This window comes from Bufo gargarizans, chromosome 8 (genome assembly GCF_014858855.1).
Source record: "Bufo gargarizans isolate SCDJY-AF-19 chromosome 8, ASM1485885v1, whole genome shotgun sequence".
NCBI lineage: Eukaryota > Metazoa > Chordata > Amphibia > Anura > Bufonidae > Bufo > Bufo gargarizans.
Window position 1 is genome coordinate 47,808,765 of NC_058087.1, and position 22,153 is coordinate 47,830,917.

The 22,153-nt window shown below is 45.5% G+C and overlaps 1 protein-coding gene across 2 annotated transcripts in view; it reads right to left on the reverse strand.

The window, feature by feature from the left end:
• LOC122944563 (minichromosome maintenance complex component 3 associated protein) overlaps positions 1-22,153 on the reverse strand; it is a 56,882-nt gene that overhangs the window by 21,304 nt on the left and 13,425 nt on the right. For both annotated transcript variants that reach the window (XM_044302965.1, XM_044302967.1), the window contains exons 4-21: positions 18,286-18,364; positions 17,864-17,978; positions 17,590-17,780; positions 17,309-17,448; positions 16,906-17,103; positions 16,429-16,697; positions 14,109-14,271; positions 13,856-14,016; positions 13,533-13,765; positions 13,258-13,409; positions 13,073-13,173; positions 6,792-6,926; positions 6,586-6,699; positions 3,540-3,692; positions 3,267-3,458; positions 3,112-3,180; positions 1,928-2,056; positions 1,698-1,845 (exon numbers count right to left, since the gene is read on the reverse strand). In XM_044302965.1, the coding sequence (XP_044158900.1) occupies positions 1,698-1,845; positions 1,928-2,056; positions 3,112-3,180; positions 3,267-3,458; positions 3,540-3,692; positions 6,586-6,699; positions 6,792-6,926; positions 13,073-13,173; positions 13,258-13,409; positions 13,533-13,765; positions 13,856-14,016; positions 14,109-14,271; positions 16,429-16,697; positions 16,906-17,103; positions 17,309-17,448; positions 17,590-17,780; positions 17,864-17,978; positions 18,286-18,364 (2,742 nt within the window). The remainder of the gene's footprint in view (positions 1-1,697; positions 1,846-1,927; positions 2,057-3,111; positions 3,181-3,266; positions 3,459-3,539; positions 3,693-6,585; positions 6,700-6,791; positions 6,927-13,072; positions 13,174-13,257; positions 13,410-13,532; positions 13,766-13,855; positions 14,017-14,108; positions 14,272-16,428; positions 16,698-16,905; positions 17,104-17,308; positions 17,449-17,589; positions 17,781-17,863; positions 17,979-18,285; positions 18,365-22,153) is intronic.

Genomic DNA, 22,153 nt, shown 5'->3' on the forward strand with positions numbered 1-22,153 from the left:
ATGTTCCCACTCACCTCATGGAAACGCATGCCGAAACGAATTTTGGAAGTGATAAACAATAACAGCGGAGCTACTCATTACTGAGTTCATGTTTGGAAGTTGGATTTCTGTTTTGGAGGTGTGGTCCTAAACTTTTGATCAGCTGAAAAACAGCCTGTTTCAGTTTATTCGTTGTTTCCATTAAATTGAATGCTCAAAAAATGTTTTGTCTCACTCCCATTTCTTCTTGTTGCATGTTGAAGCTCTACTTGGAACCTTGTTAATATCCAGCCATGCAAAATAAGATTTTTTGCAATTTTCCAAGTGGTCTTAAACTTTTGATCAGGACTGTATAAGATATATCTACATCTTTCTCTCTCTCATATCTCCATATACTTCTATATAAAGTGTGTGTGTGTGTGTGTGTATATATATATTTATTACTGATCTATAGCTCTATATACATATACAGATGATGTATATAAAAGATAGAGGGAATAAAGATCCACCTTTTTTCACTTTACCTGGAGTGCTGCCTTATCCTTTTGATATCTATCTACATATAGCCGCCTGAGCCCACGGCTGTGAGGACGTGCACCGGTTTCTTTGTCTTGTGCTGCTGAGAATCGCATTTTGTTTATATATATATATATATATATATATATATATATATATATATATATATATATATATATATATATATATATATAGATCTCTATATATTAGATATAGAGCTATACCTAAGCTATAAATATATCTAAGCTATACTTTGTTTTGTTCCTGGGGGTGGCTGATGGCCAGTGGAATAGGGCAATGCTAATTTGATAAGGCTGCCGGCACTGTTAAGGATCGCGCAGGGGGAACGGGCACACCAGTCCAGTAAATCTTTTCACAAGGCTGCCAACACTGGTAAAGATCACGCATGCGCGATCCCTCACAGGAGCCAGCCAGCGGCCAGTAGCAGAGGGAGGGAGTGGGCACACAAAGCTCTGACGTTTCGTGTACAGAGCCAGGCCACTCCCTAAGGCAGGGATAAATCTGTACACGAAACATCAGCACAGGGAGCTGGCTGGATGACGTCAGGGTCACGTGACCCACAGCAGCACTGAAGAAACCTGATGATATAGCTGAAAACAGTACATTACAAAAGTATTATGTGGTATGTTATAAGGCACATTGTAAGAAATATATATATATAACTCAGATAACCCCTTTAATTCTTGTGGAACACCTCAAGGGTTAAAGTTTGTAACATCAGTTTTGAATAATTTGAGAGGTGTAGTTTCTAAAATGGGGGCATTTATGGGTGGTTTACATTACGTAAACCCCTCAAAATCACTTTATAACTTAATTGGTTATTTTAAAAAAAAAATTGAAAATTTTAAAAATAGCTTCTAAACGTCTAAGCCTTCTAAAGTTGTTATATGGGAAATGCTGATTGATAACCATTTTATGAGGTATTGCTATCTGTCCAAATGTTTGGTAAATTTTGGATTATTTTATAAAGGTGAAATATATTGACTCAAATTTACCACTGTCATGAAGTACAATATGTCACGAGAAAACAAACTCAGAATGGCTTGGATAAGTAAAAGCGTTCCAAAGTTATTACCACATAAAGTGACATGTCAGATTTGCAAAAATCGGCCTTGGATTTAAGGTCATTATTAAAAGGGTTAATTTGAAAAACATAGTTGACCCCCATCTGACCACCTCACCTTTACACACACATTAACTCGAACCAGGCTTCCTCCTTGAGACTCTAAGGAGCTGTAGAGAGCTAATGTTTGAACTTGCTGCCTGTGATCACTCTCAGGCCTGACACCAGCCCAGCAGAACTTGGCCTTTAACCACTCTGAAAGGACACTGCAACACAGATGAAAATAAACTTAATTAAAACAGCTTAATGTCCATTAACATTATACATCAGATAATAAGCTTTACTTACCCTGTGGGATCGTCAGGATCACTGATTTCAGGCAGAGCAAGGATTACTTTCCAAAAGATGCATTGCTTCCATGTGGGGAGATGCTTAACGATCAGAAATGGCAGCTCTAGAGGCATCCATGCAGCATCACTGTATTGGGAGGACAAAACCATTTTTGAACTAAAAGACATACAATACGCCGATTATATTAAAAGGGTTTTCACATGAAGACAACTAGTCCATATGCCCTATCAGAGCATATGAATGTCAGACCCCCCCCCCCCCCTGGCAGTCTTGTGCTCTTCTACTATAAGGCTGGGGCTACACTGGTCGCGGCCAGGATTACAGAGGTGATCTTATAGAAATGAATGGGATCACAGCACGAGTCACATAAGAAATCCAGCAGTGTTGGAATTTATCAAGGACAGCCATTCAATTTAATGCTTGCCATGTAATACTATTTGCCAGTCCACAGCTTCCTCAAACAAAATCTGTTTGCAGGAGCTGCCAAGAGTTGGACCCAGGGTGATCAGTTGATTGGCCCGAAGGCTGCTGCATTCTAAAGAGAGTTGTCTCTGCTGAATCAAACACATTAAGGGCTCATGTACACGACCGTATTGAAGTGAATGGTTCCGCAAAAACCCCCCACAAAACTGAAATTGTTAGGCCCCTTTCACACAAGCGAGTTTTCTGCGCGGGTGCAATGCATGACGTGAACGCTTAGCACCCGCACCGAATCCTGACCCATTCATTTTTCTTTTACGCATCAGTTCTGCGTTGCATTAAAAATGCTGCTTGTTCTATATTCTGCGTTTTTCACACAGTCCTGGCACCATAGAAGTGAATGGGGCTTCAGTGAAAAACACATTGCATCCGCAAGCAAGTGCGGATGCAATGCGTTTTTCACTGATGGTTGCTAAGAGATGTTGTTGAACTAAACAACGGAACACAATCACAGACAAAACTAACTGAACTTGCTTGCAAAATGGTGCGATTTTCACTGAACGAACCCTGAACGCATCCGGACCTAATCCATCACGCTCGTGTGAAAGAGGCCTTAAAATGGATACGCAAAAAAAAAGATGCAACACGGACGTCACACACAAATGTCATCCTTTTTATTTAGCGGATCCGTGTTTTTGAGGACCACACAATACATACAGTTGTGTGCATGACCCCTTAGGTAAATGAAATCATATACAAACCATAGCAGCTCTTGGAAATAGTGCTGAACCTTCAACTGATGAAATATTTTTTCCCTGACCTGTTGACACCTAGAGGGAAAAGTGAATTCAATAGTTATTTCAAGTAAAATGAAAGTGTCATTATTTTTTTAACACTAAAAGCCCTATGAGCCCACCTGGTAAAGGAAACTCTTAGTTTTCCAGCCTGACCCAAGTTAACAATTCCTTTAGATAAAGCCTGTACATCATGTGTAGCACTGGGAATCAAAGCTTTCAGTTTGCCATCACGGCCCACGGAACCGGGGGCTGCTGGAAAGGCACGCATTTGTCGTCTTAACTTCTTACGTGCAGCTAAAACCTCTCGCCACCTGAAAACAAAGCACAACATCACTATCGAGAGATTATAGGACATGTCTGAAACTTTACACATGAAAAATGGCCCAACAGACCTCTGGATATATTTGCTGCAACACTGCATCTCAAAAAGGGTTTCTCTGGCTACATGGAATATCTCCTCATCCACATATCGACCGACATACTGGTCACAGACATTCTGGGAGCACCGTAAAACGCGGCTATTATGATCAAGTTGCACTGCTTTCCTGCAACATAAAGAACTTGTAATGTAATCCATATCACGTTACAAAGATTATAGTAAATGTACTTTCACTTAAAGGGATTGGCCACTCTGTTAGCACTTATTAAAACTAAAGAAAGTATTACACTTACTAATATATCTTGGCCTTTAACCAGCAGATCTGACAGGTCGCCCATCCCTCACCAGGCCTCCCCCCAGTCTCGCCCATCCCTCACCAGGCCTCCCCCCAGTCTCGCCCATCCCTCACCAGGCCTCCCCCCAGTCTCGCCATCCTCACCAGGCCTCCCCCCAGTCTCGCCCATCCCTCACCAGGCCTCCCCCAGTCCTCGCCCATCCCTCACCAGGCCTCCCCCCAGTCTCGCCATCCCTCACCAGGCCTCCCCCCAGTCTCGCCCATCCTCACCAGGCCTCGCCCATCCTCACCAGGCCTCGCCCGGCCTCGCCCATCCTCACCAGGCCTCGCCCCAGTCTCGCCCATCCCTCACCAGGCCTCGCCCCGGCCTCGCCCATCCCTCACCAGGCCTCGCCCGGCTCGCCCATCCCTCACCAGGCCTCGCCCAGTCTCGCCCATCCCTCACCAGGCCTCGCCCCAGTCTCGCCCATCCTCACCAGGCCTCGCCCCAGTCTCGCCCATCCCTCACACAGGCCTCGCCCCAGTCTCGCCATCCCTCACCAGGCCTCGCCCAGTCTCGCCCATCCCTCACCAGGCCTCGCCCAGTCTCGCCCATCCTCACCAGCCTCGCCCCAGTCTCGCCCATCCCTCACCAGGCCTCGCCCCAGTCTCGCCCATCCCTCACCAGGCCTCGCCCCAGTCTCGCCCATCCCTCACCAGGCCTCGCCCCAGTCTCGCCCATCCCTCACCAGGCCTCGCCCCAGTCTCGCCCATCCCTCACCAGGCCTCGCCCCAGTCTCGCCCATACCCTCACCAGGCCTCGCCCCAGTCTCGCCCATCCCTCACCAGGCCTCGCCCCAGTCTCGCCCATCCCTCACCAGGCCTCGCCCCAGTCTCGCCCATCCCTCACCAGGCCTCGCCCCAGTCTCGCCCATCCCTCACCAGGCCTCGCCCCAGTCTCGCCCATCCCTCACCAGGCCTCGCCCCAGTCTCGCCCATCCCTCACCAGGCCTCGCCCCAGTCTCGCCCATCCCTCACCAGGCCTCGCCCCAGTCTCGCCCATCCCTCACCAGGCCTCGCCCCAGTCTCGCCCATCCCTCACCAGGCCTCGCCCCAGTCTCGCCCATCCCTCACCAGGCCTCGCCCAGTCTCGCCATCCCTCACCAGGCCTCGCCCCAGTCTCGCCCATCCCTCACCAGGCCTCCCCCAGTCTCGCCCATCCCTCACCAGGCCTCCCCCCAGTCTCGCCCATCCCTCACCAGGCCTCCCCCCAGTCTCGCCCATCCCTCACCAGGCCTCCCCCCAGTCTCTCCCATCCCTCACCAGGCCTCCCCCAGTCTCGCCCATCCCTCACCAGGCCTCCCCCCAGTCTCGCCCATCCCTCACCAGGCCTCCCCCCAGTCTCGCCCATCCCTCACCAGGCCTCCCCCCAGTCTCGCCCATCCCTCACCAGGCCTCCCCCCAGTCTCGCCCATCCCTCACCAGGCCTCCCCCCAGTCTCGCCCGTACCATTTACATTAATACGCACATGGGTGCATGTAGAGAGTCCTAGTCAGCATTCAGGGATAGTTCAGAGGGGTAGCTCTTATCAGGGCGGGTTCTCCGCTAACTGGATGTACAAAGTACATTAGGCCAAGAGTAGGGGCACATCAGGGCTTTTATTGGACCCTCCTGGTGTTTCCTCTGTTCCTGTCTAAATACTAATCTACAGTGGCAGTAAGACCATTCCTTTTTTCTTGGGTGCACTGGAGAGACGTTTTGCACTATGAGTTTTTTTTGTTACTACACGGGCAGTAATAAAAGTTAAGCATTAGCTAATGATGCATACCATATATACATATTTTCTTGTATTATGATGCAATGTTGTACTTGCTGGGCTGTATGTGGTATATAGGATATCATGCTACGACACAGTTCTACGTTCTAGGACGACTTACTTCTTCCCTGATATTTATACATAATACTCCCCTTATCTAGTTCAGGATCTGTTTCTCAGTCCAAAGGCAAGGTTCAAGCCATAGGCAAGTGTAAAATATATCAGAAGCATGCTTGCATCTGCGGCTTCTTCCCTTACCATGCTTGATATCTAGCCCCGCCAATCAAGGGGAGGGCGGAGTGTGCAGAGCAAGGGGCAATACAAAAGCAGTGCTCCAAGGACTCGGTGCAGCCCCCAATGCTTGAACTCGCTCATTTCCATATGAATAAAAACACATATCTCTGCAGCTGTTCAACATACAGACAAAAGAAAGGTGTTGTTTTAATCAGCATTATCAACCCTAGCAGGCAGTATGCTTGGTTTAAAAGGGTTGATCATACTGACATAGGCTCTTTAAAGAGGCTCTGTCACCTGTTTCAAGTATACCATGCTAGATATACTTGCAACAGTATCTAGCGGGATCAAATGAATGGGGGGACGTTTTTATTACATACAGGGCAGCACTAACAGGCAGGAGGGTATCGGAGATGCGGTGCTCAGAAACAATAAGCACGGCTCTGAGTGCGCTGTTTGCTCATTAGCATATTTTTAAAAGTGGATTTTACAGTGTGATCAGACCTGGAATGAGAGAAATAAAGGTATGTTTGTGATCAGCGTTTGGAGCCCTACCTCACTATATATCTAGCATGGTATACTTGAAACAGGTGACAGAGCCTTGTTAAGTGTGATCTGATATTGATGACCTATCCTAAGGATCGGTCAATAATACACTAGTGCTGCACAATCCCTTTAACACAAAACAGAATCCAAGAGTGACCATAGGCTTTAAAACTATTTGAGAGCACTCACTGCAACTCTTCCTTTGATATTATTCGGATATTTTCTGTAATAACTTCATCAATCAGGTCATCACACTGGGATCGGCTCTCCAGCGAAAGAAGTCGCTCTCTTTCTTGAATTCTCCTGTAGTACAAATTAAAATCAGATATGTTAAATGAGCCAAAATGGTTAAGAGGGATGTAAAAAATTAACAACAAAAAGATGCCTCATCTCACCTGGCTTCTTCTGCCTTCCTTCGTTTCTCCTCTTTCACTCGTTCAGTCTCTGCTTTTATTTCTTCTTCTGCAATAATTCCTGAAATATTCAGTATGACGTCTGCAAGCAGCCTATCTGCAATTACAGACGACTCTCTGGAGCAATATAGAAACAAAAAGAAGAACGATTTGGATGAGAATGGTAATTTGTTAATCATATATAATGGAAAATATTAATTAGATAGATAAGATATTCACTGTAGTGATTGCAGATGGAAACTTGTGCAAGGGCGTGAAATGGTATAGAATAAGAAGTAAATGGTAAAGAATAAGCAGTAATTATCTGTTAAATCACCCAGTGTTGCAGCGGTCCCCCACCAGTCCTGCAACAGTCACGCCACAACAGACACGTAAATGATATATGTGACGTCATCACTGCTCAACCACCAGGGGATTTAAAAGGTCAAGTACTGGTTATAATAATAGGTACAGTGGACAGGCACTCAACATCTGACTCTACACATGTAATCAAATAAAATCCACATTTTTCATTTAAATACATAGGTTGCATAAAAATCCCAAACATAAAATACCCCCCAAAAAATATATAATATAAATATCAGATTAAAGGGACTCTGTCACCACTTTCTAACCCCCACTTTTAAAACTATAGTTCTGTCCATGGAGCCCCTGTGATTACAATGGTGTTGTTATATGCGAAATCTGCAGAATCGTTTTGATAAAAAAAAACTTATCTAACCTGTCAATCATGAGGATAAGGTGCCCAGGGCGTTTCTCCTGGTCTGAACATGCCGCCCGCCGCTGGTGCCCAGCTCCTCCTCTGATCCTTTCAGCGCCGCCTGAATGTGAAGAAATACGCCTCCGGCTCTCCCTCAGTCCCCCCTCCTTTTCTAAAATTTCGCGCGTGCGCACAGGCCTGTGCCTGATGCGCCCGTGCGGACTTTGATTCGGCCTCATTGAGCGAAGTGCGCATGCGCACTTCGCTCAACCTCCCGATAACACGAACACTGCCGCACTCGCGGGATCTTAGAAAAGAAGGAGGGGGGACTGAGGGAGAGCCGGAGGCGTATTTCTTCACATTCAGGCGGCGCTGAAAGGATCAGAGGAGGAGCTGGGCACCAACGGCGGCGGGCGGCATGTTCAGACCAGGAGAAACGCCCTGGGCACCTTATCCTCATGATTGACAGGTTAGATAAAAGTTTTTTTTATCAAAACGAGCCTGCAGATTTCGCATATAACACCATTGTAATCACAGGGGCTCCATGGACAGAACTATAGTTTTAAAAGTGGGGGTTAGAAAGTGGTGACAGAGTCCCTTTAAGATATAAAAGGTAAGGATATAAAAAGTTAAATTTGTGCTCGTTTCGATGTAAACTATAAAAGTATTATGCTATACCTTGAGGAGAATGTATTCAATACCCAGTGTTGGAAAGTGACAACATAAATTACATTTGCATTATTACCAGATGTTCAGGTTAAGGGCACTTTTTACACTAGCCTTATTCTTTTCTGGCATTAAGTTCCGTCCTAGGGGCTCAATACCGGAAAAGAACTTATCAGTTTTATCCTAATGCATTCTGAATGAGGAACAATCTGTTCAGGATGCATCAGTTCAGTCTTTTTGCCATTTCAGAAAGGAGAAAATAGAGAAGCATGCTACGGTTTTATCTCCGCCCAAAATTCCGAAACACTTGCCGGAATGCCGGCATTTTTTCCCATTGACATGCATTAATGCCAGATCCGGCCCAGAGTGTTCCAGCAAAACAGTTCCAGCATTGCGGTCTGCGCATGCTCAGACCGCCAAAAATTTGATAAAAAAAGCCGGATCCGTTTTTCCGGATGACACCGGAGAGACGGATCCAGCATTTCAATGCCTTGCCTTCTGGACACATCTTTGTCCAGAGTTAGAGATATGAAAAGGGGGCTCTTTTTCAAGTCTGAGAAGGATGATCTAAAGACAGACGAAGAGGACAAAGGCCCAATAAGGATTATTTTACCATATAACGCTCAATACAAAAAAAAGTGGAAATAATTATCAAAAAACATTGGCATTATGTCCTAAAAGACAAAACTAGTGGGCCCCCTCATGACCAACATACCCCAGATTACATACACCAAAGCACCAAATTTGGCACTTAATGTAGCAGCTACAGTAAAAAAGAAAACAGAGCATTGATATTCCCCATAACTGGTTTAATTTAAAAATGCTTTTATCGGCGTGGCCGATGCCGTTGTAGGAATACAAAATTTCCAAGAAAAACAACCAAAATCTCCTCAACGACCAATTCTTTTACTTTTGAGATGGTGATTTGATTTTTTTTTTTTAAACAATTTTTCTTTTTAAAACACTTTTTAGTAATTCACCTGGGGAACATGAACAGGCAATTATTAGATTGCTTCTCTCATAGACTCCAATGCATTAGCACTGGAGTCTATGAGAATTTTACTGCTTTCCTATTAGCCCTGGATGCCTAAAGTTTAAAATAGCAGGCACCCCGCCGCCATGGTGCCCACTGCACTAGCGAGCGGGCGCCATCATTAAAGCACCTGACTGCCGAAATAAATATGCATTAGGCAGTCAAGAAAGGAGGTTAAAACAAAAACTAGATTTTTGTACTTACCGTAAAATCTGTTCCGTTCGCTGGAGGACACAGGCTTGACCTTGGGTATAGCTGTTGCCACTAGGAGGCGACACTAAGCACAAAAGTGTGTGCTCCTCCCTCCGGCTATACCCTTCCTACAGGGACTAAGCTAACAGTTCGTGCAAAAGCAGTTGGAGAAGCAAAAGGAAAAACAGACAATGTAAAAAACCCAGAATCACGCAGGCCACAACGAGCCCTGTAACCAGAGAGAATGGGTGGGAGCTGTGTCCCCCCAACGAACGGAAAAGAAAAAGATTTTACGGTAAAGTACAAATTCTAGTTTTCTTATCTGTATCGCTGGGGAACACAGGCTTGACCTTGGGATGTTACAGAGCAGTCACAGGGGTGGGGCACAAACAAAGAAGCCATCCGGCCAATCAGAGAACCGCCGTCTGAAAAACTCTACGCCCCAGAGAAGCGTCAGAAGATGCAAAGGTGTGCACTCTGTAAAATTTGGAAAAGATGTGCAAAGACGACCAGATAGCCACTCTGCACACCTGAAGGGCCGAAGCCCCATGATGTACTGCCCAAGAGGCCCCACTGCACGAGCAGAATGAGCAGTAACCCGGAAGGGTGGAGCCCGGTCACTGATGCGGTACGCTTCCACAATAGCCAAATTAATCCATTGGGAAATGGAAACTTTGGACGCAGCTAGCCCTCGTCTCGGTCCCTCTAGAATGATGAATAATGAATCCGTCCATCAGAAACAGATGGATGCGAATGGCCCGAACCAAATCCAGAGTGTGGAGCGACTGCTCACGAGGATGAGGTGGGGCAGGACAAAAAGGAAGGGAGAATGATCTATTCATTGAGATGGAATGCCGACACGACCTTCAGAAGGAAGGACTGGACCAGACGAAGGACTACCTTGTCCTGATTGAGGATAAGGAAGGGTGACTGTCAGGAAGCCAAATTCCGCTGAAAAAGAATGGAATGTGATGAAACTTGCCCTTTGAGGGAACAGAGTCAGCCCCAAGTCCATGCCCGACTGCAGGAAAGACAGAGTCGCGGCAACAAGAACCGAATGGGAGACAACTGGTGGCATTCGCACCAACTCAAGTAGGACTTCCAGGTCTGGTGATAGATCCGGGAGGACGATGGCTTCCTAGCCCGAATCATGGTCTGGACAACAGCATCCGAGAAACCCCGAGCCCTTAGTACGGCGGCTTCAACAGCCATGCCATTAAATGTAGCGACCCTAAATTCGGGTGGAAGATCAGTCCCTGCGACAAGAGGTCCTCCCGAAGGGGAAGATGCCAGGGCTGGTCAGTGAGGGGGGAGACTAGGGATGCGTGCCATCCTCTGCGTGGCCAGTCCGTCTATGAGAATGATGGACAGACCTTCTGACCCGATTTTCCGGAGAAGACACGGAATGAGCGGAAGAGGAGGGTACACGTAATGAAACGTAAATTGTGTTCACGAGATTACTCTACGCAAATGGGTGCTTTTACCCCCTGTAGCATCAGAGATAATCTCATCCAGACGCTTGCCGAAAAGTCTGTTACCTGCAAAAGGGAGGGACATCAAGGCCCGTTTAGAAGCATTATCCGCCGCCCAGCAAGATAGCCACAGGGTACAGCGAATAGCCCCCAAAAGGGCTGAAGAGCAGGCCAAAAGCCTGGCTGTGTACAGAGAGGCCTCACAGATGTAAGAGCTGGTGTGTGAAAGTTTCACTGCAATATCCGAAAGTTCCTCCGAGGAGTCACCCGAGGCGAGGCCCTGACGTAGCTTGTTAGCCCACTCGGTCATAGGCTTGCTAACCCATGTAGTGGCAAGTATCGGATGTAGGGCAGTGCCAGCTGCTTCGAAGGCATATTTGGCAAAAGATTCCAATTTCTTATCAGTGGGGTCCAAGAAGGCAAGGTGGTATTCTAAGACCAGCGGGATACCGGAGGGTCAACAACAGGAGAGGAGGACCACTTCTTTATCAAAGCCTCTGAAATGGGTTATAAGATGTCTAAGCGTTTCGGCAAAGCAAAACGCCTGTCAGGGAAGTTCCATTCCTTGGAAAGGGAGGAATCAAACTCTGGGTGGTTGGGGAAAACTTTTGGCAAGCAACTGGATCGCCTGAAGGGAAAACTAGAACCGGCAGATGAGGACGTAGGGTCCTCAACCTGTAAGGTTTCTATAACTGCTGCAGTGGAGCAGAGGAGTCCAACTGACCGGATGGGAATTTTGAGCGAAAAAGAAGCACATGCAAAAAGTGACCACGAATTTTGGGGGCCTGGGCTCTGGGTTCAGACATAGTGAGTACCTATAGTGAAAAGGTAGGGGGGCTAAATGTAGACCCTGTAGGAAGGGGGAAAAGAGCTTACCCGGGCCTGTCCTGAAAAAACCTGGTGCCAGAGTCCGCAGAGGTCCCCCCAAGCAGGAAATGGGCGGAGTTAGAGAACAAGCGCGAAGAATTCGCGCCAGGAAGCTATATGGAGGGGGGAAACGGGGAGAACTCATGCCCCCCTTAATGGAGTCGGACGTCCGCGATAATTAAAAAGAGAGCTGGCGCAGGCACTGGAGGTCTTTCCTTCTCACCCCCGTATAGCAGTGCTGCCGCAAGGAGCCCCGGCCAAGCAGAGGTGTCAGCCGGGTGAGAAGTACCCGTAGCGAGCGGATCTAAAGTAGGCTGCAGTAGAAGCTGGGGCCTCAACTTACAAGCAGCCCTGGCGGAGGAGAAACAGGTGGGGGTGGGCGCTCAGTCGGGCGTCCTGGGAAAGGGGGTTTAGTGGCAACTGTGACAGAAGAGCCGCCACGCAGCTGTTAACCCTTTCCCCGCCTGAGGGGACAAGGCTTCGTGGGGGTTATCCACAGCAAGTAATCGGAGAAGGGGGGAGAGGGGTTGGAGCCAGAAATACTTACCCGTCTGGTGTGCTCTGCCCCCCTAGTTCCAGCCGGGTCACCATATTTGGTGTGCGGCCCCTTGGGAGGGCTGCTACACCAGAAACAGAGGGGACTTGTCGTGGGGGGGCAGCCGTAGTGACCCGAAGGCTGGCAGGATGCAGAGGCTTTAGGAACCTCTGGTCCTCCTGGTCTTCTAAAGACTGAGAAGAAGCTGCGGGCTTGGGGACCCCCTGGTCTCCCGTCTCCTGGGTGGGAGTGCAGGCAGCTAGGACTGCCTGTAATCCCGCTAGAAGAAAAGAAATAAAGGAAAATATCAAACCAGGGAGGTCTGCCTCCTACGGACACTAAGCTAAAACTGTTTGAGCTTAGTCCCTGTAGGAAGGAGCTCACACTTTTGTGCTTAGTGTCGCCTCCTAGTGGCAACAGCTATACCCAAGGTCAAGCCTGTGTTCCCCAATAATACGGATGAGAAAGATCTTTCATCTGACTATTGGACGTCAATTTCAAACCCATCCGTCTTTTTTTCAGAAAATAATGGTCTGTTATCGGTGATATTATTTTTACATCTAAGATGTCTCATGTAAGGGTGCAGGATTCTGCATCTTACAGTACCTGTTTTAATGATGGATAGCCGAGTAGTATTGCTATTTAACATTATACCTTCTGCCTAGATGCATAGCGTGGCTGTCTTTTCTTTAATCTGAATAAGGAGTGGGGGATTTTTTGTTTTCTTATGCTTTATATTTAATGTTATTGTATAATAGTTAAAAAATACATTCAAAGAAGTAAGAAACATTGTTATACTCAAGTGCAGATGAGATGTATAACGCCACACTTTCAATGTATGGAGCACTCAATTGTTTTACGGCATTGCCCAAGATCTCTTCCAGAACATCAGCTACATCCTGCATAAAGCATCAAAAGAAGATAACACTATTAAAATGAAAGTATCTTGCACGACTAGAAAATGACATTCATCTTTTAAGTACCTCATCACTGAATTTTGATTTGGGAGGAGATGGCGGTGGTTCGGGAGGCATGATGGGCTGAAACACTGCCTGTGCAGGCACGGAGCAGGACTCCTTAGCATCAGGCAGAAGTACAATAGTGCGTTTAATCGGTACTTCTTCAGAAGGTTTTTCTGTTGACGTACAAAACAAACTATAATATCTAGAATAAAATCTCAGTGAGAGTTGATTTCAGTTAGTGTGGGTTTAGTAGCAGGCAACAAAGTTCCTTCTTCCCGTGTCCTTTTGTCACTCACCTGTTGGTTCTGATAAAATTTTGGGTTCAGGCTCATAAATGCTGCTACTTCCAGTATATTTATTCTGGGCATCAAAGCTGCAAACAGGCATATGCATAGAGAATTGTGGGAGTGGAGCTCCGTTCACGACTTCCCCCACGGACCCTTGGAGCTTAAGACTGATATATGAGCACCTCTTTGGCCGCAACGGAACATCGGGCTCAGTAATTGCAGCACGATTCAGCTCTACAAGACTTATAGGAATAAAAAACATTAAGTATCAAAGACAATTATAACAGTTTCTCACCTCAAAAGGTTTTCAAAACGTTGCTTCCTACACTTACCCTTCACTCACACTTAAGCCATAAGCTGTAAGAAAATCTGTGGCTTCTCCGGCATCTTGGAAAAACAACAGATTAACAATGTTTTCTAGAGGGAATAAGGTGGGTCGCTGATAGCTGATTGTGTATGCTACATTCAAGGCACGTAATGCATCTCTTCGTATCTGAGAGGAATATAATGGACATGACATAAAACTGCACCCAGGAAGGAAAAAATAAATAAACACATTGACTGAATACAGAATAAATGTATTACCTGTGGGAAAAAACAGTGTAAAATGCAACTGCTAAGGTAAGATGCAGAACGCACAAGCCTGAAGAATCGGACAAAGTTTGTGCTGTTCAGTGCAGCGAAAACTTGGACAGCAAACTTCACTTCTTCTGAGTTACGAACAGACTCTGGAAACTGTTGCACTTCTCTGAAAAACAAAGCAATTTTTTCAGTTTAACATTTTGACAATGCAGTGATCCCTAAAGCCGCAATGGCCTCAGGATACAATATTTTCCACATACAATGGTCTTTCCTGGGCCATCAAAAGTTGAAACTAGAATCAACATACCCTGATTCATTATTCCTTCAATCCAGAATTCTGGCGTCAAAAAGTCGCAAAATAGGGCTTTTGTGACTTTTTGCACTCGCATGCTCAAAAAGTTTGCGACTTTTTACATTTGTATACCACTCCAGCTTTGTAATGTGGGTGGAAACATAGGTGTGGTTAGCCAAGTTAAGGAGTTTCACTCCAGATTTATCACCGAGACATGTTAAAGTCGCAATCTGACTGCAGTAGGAGAGTGGAGTAGGAAAAGCTTTTCTAGACAGAAGTGTTAGGTTTTAGGATAAGACAAATTTATCAAACAACATTTGATAAGTGTGGCATAAATTCCCCTCTTTGTCTGGCTGTTAGTTAGTTCCCCTCTACAGTACAGTGCGGCACTACACGTCCTGTACTGCCCTCTGTCTGTGACAAGATGAGCTGCTCCTTTGGATGTTGGGTAAAGACGGCTCCATTTTTTTTTTTCTGGTACACTGTGCACTATCCAGGACTCTGAAGAAGCGCCTGTCCTCATCATAGAAAATTAATCAGTACACTCAGTGGTTGAGTATGCAGGCAGGGCATTTGACCAATGCCACAGGTGAAGCCACTGATTAGCCAGCAGTGGTGACATGAATGCAAATGGCATGTCCCACTGTGGTCCAGTAGGGACTACAGAAGGATTCTTGGTGCTGAAAACAGAGGGCAGGTGACAGGTGGGTATTTTTCCTGCACCTTGCTTGGCTATATGAAAAAGGGTTCCCGGTCTTGGAGAACCCCTTTAACAGTTTTGTCCCTATGCACAATAAAAAGGGAGAACGCTATTCATCAGCAGCAGGGGAGCCTGCATACCATAAATACATTGGACTGCTATTGCATAGTGCTGGCCACTCACAGTCGGGGTTAAACTGTGAATTTAGGAAACCATAAAATAATATATAACAATGATCAAAGAGGGCAGCATTAGGCAGCTGACAAGTTGCCCCTAAAAGAAGCACTTTACATAAAACGGAAACATTGCTTTATTCATAGTAAAGGGCCTGGTGAGCATGCTGGCAAAAAAAAAAAAAAAAAAAAAAAAGAAGAAAGGAGGCTCCATGCATCTCCTTCTCACGCCCCTTTAGTAGGCACACACTCAATACGCAATAGTATACAGTGCGATTTATAAAAACCAGGTGTGATGGTGGAAATGTCATCAAGAATCAGTGAAGCCCTCACAAACACTGTGGTTTTGTTCTAGCAATAATTTTAGGACTTTTTTTGTTGTAAAGCAAGATAAAATAAAATGGATATTGTACATTTACTTAAAGGGGTATTCCGGTTGTGACAAGTTATTCCTTATCCACAATATAAGGGGTGACTATTCGATTGGTTGGGGTCTTACCGCTGCGACCCTCACTGATCATAGGAACAGAGACCACGTACCCCTTGGGGCCCTCTGAAATGAACAGAGCAGAAAGTTAGGCATGCACACTTCTGCTTTGTTCATCTCTATGGGAGTTGTGAAAATAGCTGAGCACTGTACTCAGCAGTCTACAGAACTCCCAAAGAAATGAATGGAGCAGCAGTGCACATGCTTGTACTGCCACTCTGTTTCCTTCAGTTGGCCCTGAAGTGTACAGGGTCTCTGTTCATGGGGGTGCCAGCGGTAGGACCTCTACTCATCTAAGGTTATAGTCACATCTGCGTTGAAGGCTCCATTAGAAGCCTCCATCACAGAGTTTTACAAACAAAAGGAGAGAAGAAGTACTACACGCAGGACTTTTTTCTCTGCAAAAAAAAAAAAAAAAAAAAAAAGGAAACCGAACGGATCCCATTTTAGTCAATGAGTTCCGTTAGCTTTTGTTCTTGTCAGTTATGTGCCACATCCAGCATTTCAGTTCTTCCACTCCTATAATAGAGCAGAACAAGGGGAAATGAGAGCACTGATGTGAACGTAGCCCAATGGTCATCTCCTAGCCAGTAGATAGGGGACAGGTTGTCTCAAGTGGAATACCCCTTTAATAATACATGAAAAGGATGAAAAGGAGAGCAAGATGCTACCTGAGAATATCTCCCTTGTTTAGGTTGAGTAGAACACTATAGCCTCTGAACTCAGGTTCACAAGGACAGGTCTCTCCACGATTTTGTAGGTCCTGGTACATCTCCTTTAGGCTCTGCAAACACTTTGTTAAATTCTCATTATTGATTTTTGGATCAAATGATGACATCGGCTCCTCACAAAGTTGATAGGCACAGTGAATGTGAAAACGCATACACTTTTCCATCAAAGACACAGTAAGGGGGTCACATAAATGCTGCTGCGTAATATCCTAAAAAGTAGACAAAAAAAAAAAGTACATAACTAACAAACTGCACTACTCCAGTTATTTTTTGTCACAAATCAGTTTAGTTCTGACACTTTTTTTTATAAAAAGACCATATGCATTGTCATCTATAAAAAAAATAAAAAAAATAATTAAATCTAATAGGCAACTTGATGTGTACTTACACAGCTCTCTGTAGACTACCAGTTCTTACCTTTCTAATTCCACGTGTTCTGTTCCAAACAAAGTCATACCAGTCTCTATAATTGTCCTCTCCCAGATGCATGATATGGGTCACCAGATAATCCATGGTCATGCACAGCACTGGTACAGGACGCAACTCATGAGGAAGGGGCTCTTCTTGATCTGCTGAAGATCGACTGTACTCTTTTATTGCAGCTGCATGGTCAAGCTTTAAGAGAGTGTGTTAAGCGTTAAAAAATAAAAATAAAAAAATTCAACCCATATTTTACAAAAATTAAATATTAGATAGAGATAGATAGATATATAGATAGAGAGATAGATATCTATCTCTATATCTACAGACAGTAGAACCCCTGTTCAAACCATTCATATGGATATACATGACGTGCACAAACATTTTAAAAGGAAGTTACCTTGTCAGTTCCTGGAAGGAATTCATAGATGCTAAGCTGATTGCGGGTGTCCCTCATGTATCTCTCCTTTTCTGGGCACATGTCAGGACAAGTTCCTACAAAAGTTTTGGCTTGATCTAGCCCTGTTCGCTTGACTCGAGCTACAAGAATAAAGGAAAGGTGAATGGAAAAAAGTATCCTATATGAGCCTGTCCATTTCTATTTTGTGGTTACCAAATAAAAGCTAACCATGTCTCGGAGTAACAAATTTTATCATCAGCAGTCTAAATAATCTCAAATACCTTGTCTCAATATCTTGTCTCTCTGGTCTAGGAGACGATACTTCTCTTCTGAAGTCTCAGCATCTGTTCCCACAAGATGCAAAAGTGATGCAGGCAAAGGCACTGTGGTGTCCAAGAAAGGAGCTGAGGAATCTGTGTTGTCAACACTAAACTGAAGGGTCTTGGAAAACGTAGCCTTCTTTACAGGAGATCTAATTAATTCCCAAAGAGTTAAAATAATGACTTAGCATAAACAAAGTTTGAGACTCCAAACAACTGAGTATTTTAGGCTTACCCCTTCAGTCCTCGGAGAACAGGTTTGTGCACAGGTGAGACAACTCCAATGCTTTCTTGCTCATTTGGTTTTTCTTCTCTCTGCTGTGACGGAGTGCCCTTCTTCTTAGCAGGGCCTGAAAAATAAGCATTACAATCGGCCTCTGGTAACGTATGCCAGCTTATTGGGGGATTAAGATCCCATGCACACAGGTGTATTATGGATCTGCGCAGCCTCGGAGATATATGTAACTTTAATATGACACCAATGTGTGTGCCTCCAAACGTCATAGTTGTGTCATGCTCCATCGGATGTCATTCTATGAAACGATTCTCCTTTAAAAGAATTGCATCTAGTGAAGAATATCTCCGTAATGCAGTGCTGTAGGGAGGTGCTATATGGTGGTACACAAAATACATTGATCAGACGATATACACACTCACTTGTTTTTTTCCGTTGCCAAAAAACAACAGCTTCTTTGTTCAGCTTTTTTACTGCTTTCTTGGCCATAGCTGCGCAGTTCTGTAAAAGCAAAACAAATTTCGCAATTTTTCCAAACCAAAATGTAAAGTATAGGTAACAGATGGAACTAAAAGGTTATTTAATTGCTTATAGGTTTATATGATGACTAGACCTCCAGTGTTTGGTTAGTAAATGCTGTGATTAAAAGGGATTTTCCAGGATTTTTTTTTTTATTGATGACCTATCCTCGGGATAGGTCATCAATATCAGATTGGTGGGGGTCCACCACTCATCACCCCTGCAGATCAGGTGGTTGAAGAGAAGGCTGCTTTCCGTGCAAGCACAGCCTTCCCTTCATTGTTCAACTGCTCGCTGTCAACATCGCAACAGTGAGCAGGTGTGAGCAATGAGAAGCTGTCCCATTCACCTCTATGGGACAGTCCCTTCCTACTCAAGTGTATTCTACAGAGTTGTGCCATAGAATTGAATGGGACGGCTTGTAATTACACCTGCTCACTGCTGCAATGTTGACGGTGAGCAGGTAAACAATGAAGGGAAGGCAGCACTCACACGAAGCATAGCCTTCTCTTCAACCAGCTGATCAGCGGGGGTGCCAGGTATCGGACCCCCCAATTGATATGACATTGATGACCTATCCTGAGGATAGCATTAACTTCTATGGAATCCACAATCAAATCTCCTAAGTAACATGTCACCTCAGAAGAGTCTTTTTTTTTTTTTTTACATTGAAACTGTCGATGGAGTTTTGAATGTGGATTCAGCAGCAGAAAATGCCCCTTTCCGCTACAAATCAGTGGCAGATTTGAGCTGTGTAACCCTCACTGGGACATGCACGTCCTTTCTGGATATCTTTTTTTAGTTCACATTTCTGAACAGATCAGAAAGCTTGCCTAGATCACGCTCACATAGTAGTCAAGGAGACATCCACAGTTTCCTGTGGTCCATGCAGCATCTGAAAAGCACATCTCTGAATGATGTTAACAGAAGCTCAGGCAAAATGGCTGCCCTCAATCATGTTTGGAAAACTGAATACAAACAGTCTTCCAGTCCTACGTATTTTGGGAAAAAGAACACACCTGGAAAAAAATAAAATAAATCAATTAAACTAGTCTCCCATCCAACAGCAGTCCAAAGAGGTGGTTTATTGCACTTATATACACTACTCACAAAAAGTTAGGGATATTTGGCTTTCGGGTGAAATTGATGGAAAACGTAAAAAATATCAAGCTACAGTGATAAATTAATAAATCGGGCATTAATACGTTAATTAATACAATTAATGAATTACAATCAATTAATACAAATCGGGCAAATTAATACGTAGGGCATTTACGTAGAAGCAAGCAATGGTGATATCCTCATCTCAAACAATTTATTGAAACAAAAGCTGACCCCAGTGGTGGGCATATCCCCACAAAAATGTCAGTGTCTCAGTAACTTGTCATGTGGCCTTGAGCATCAATTACAGCTCCCACTCTTCTTGAAGGGCGGCCCTCAGGTCATTGAGGTTCTGGGGTAGAGTTAGGGCTCATGCACACGACCGTTTTTTTTTTTTAAGGTCCGCAAAAATGCGGTCCGGAGGTCTGTGATCCGTGTTCGTTTTTTCTTCCGTGGGCCTTCCTTGATTTTTGGAGGATCCACGGACATGAAGAAAAAAATCGTTTTGGTGTCCGCCTGGCCGTGCACACCCAAACGGATCCATCCTGACTTACAATACAAGTCAATGGGGACGGATCCGTTTGATGTTGACACAATATGGTGCAATTGCAAACTGATCCGTCCCCCATTGACTTTCAATGTAAAGTCAGGAGTCCCTATTATACCATCGGATCTGAGTTTTCTCCAATCTGATGGTATATTTTAACTTGAAGTGTCCCCATCACCATGGGAACGCCTCTATGTTAGAATATACCATCGGATTTGAGTTACATAGTGAAAACTCATATCCGACAGTATAGTCTAACACAGAGGTGTTCCCATAGTGATGGGGACGCTTCAAGTTAGAATATACTACGAACTGTGTACATTACTGCCCCCTGCTGCCTGGCAGTCCCTGATCTCTTACAGGGGGCTATGATCCGCACAATTAACACCTCAGGGGTTAATTGTGCGTATCATAGCCCCCTGTAAGAGATCAGGGACTGCCAGGCAGCAGGGGGTCCCCCCTGCCTCCCTCTATTGTATTAACTCATTGGTGGCCAGTGTGCGCCCACCCCCCCCCCCCCCCCTCCCATCATTGGTGGCAGCGGAGAGTTCCGATTGGAGTCCCAGTTTAATCGCTGGGGATCCGATTGGTAACCATGGCAACCAGGATGCCACTGCAGTCCTGGTTGCCATGGTTACTTAGCAATATCAGAAGCATCATACTTACCTGCTCCTCCTACTGGTAAGTGACAGGTCTGTGCGACGCATTGCTTAATGATCTGTCACTTACCAGTAGGAGGAGCTCCCGGCCGGTCACAGACAGCGCAGCAGTTAAGTATGATGCTTCTTATATTGCTAAGTAACCATGGCAACCAGGACTGCAGTAGTGCCCTGGTTGCCATGGTTACCGATCGGAGCCCCGGCGATTAAACTGGGACTCCGATCGGAACTCTCCGCTGCCACCAATGATCGGGGAAGGGGGGCCTGGGGGGAGGCCGCACACTAGCCACCAATGAGTTAATACAATAGAGGGAGGGAGGGAGGGGGGGCCGCACTGGCCACCAATGAAATTAAAACTGGGGAGGGAGGGGGGGGTCTGCCCCCTGCTGCCTGGCAGCCCCTAATCTCTTACAGGGGGCTCTGATACGCACAATTAACCCCTGAAGTGCAGCACCTGAGGGGTTAATTGTGCGGCTCACAGCCCCCTGTAAGAGATGGGGTGCTGCCAGGCAGCAGTCATGTACACAGTTCGTAGTATATTCTAACTAGAAGCGTCCCCATCACTATGGGAACGCCTCTGTGTTAGAATATACTGTCGGATCTGAGTTTTCACAAAGTGAAAACTCAGCTCTGAAAAAGCTTTCATGCAGACGGATCTTCGGATCCGTCTGTATGAAAGTAACCTACGGCCACGGATGCCAATCTTGTGTGCATCCGTGTTCTTTCACGGACCCATTGACTTGAATGGGTCCGTGAACCGTTGTCCGTCAAAAAAAATAGGACAGGTCCTATTTTTTTGACGGACAGGAAACACGGATCACGGCCGCTGATGAACAACGGTGCATTTTCCGAGTTTTCAACTGACCCATTGAAAGTCGATGGGTCCGCAGAAAATCACGGAAAACGGAACAACGGCCACGGATGCACACAACGGTCGTGTGCATGAGGCATTAGGCTACTTTCACACTTGCGTTTTAGGCGGATCCGTCATGGATCTGCAAAAACAGATCCATTACAATAATACAACTGCATGCATCCGTCATGAACGGATCAGTTTTTATTATCTGTAACATAGCCAAAACTGATCCGTCATGAACTCCATTGAAAATCCGTTTTGAATTGTGCCACATTGTGTCAGAGAAAATGGATCCGTCCCCATTGACTTACATTGTGGGTCAGGATCGGTTTGGCTCAGTTTCGTCAAGCGGACAGCAAAACGTTGCAGGCAGCGTTTTGGTGTCCGCCTCCAGAGCAGAATGGAGACTGATCGGAGGCAAACTGATGCAATCTGAGCAGATCCTTTTCCATTCAGAATGCATTAGGGCAAAACTGATCTGTTTTGGACCGCTTGTGAGAGCCCATGACAGATCTCACAAACGGAAAGCAGCCTTACAAGCCTCTACAGGCGTGGCCAAAAGTTTTGAGAATGACCCAAATATTAATTTTCACAAAGTTTGCTGCAGA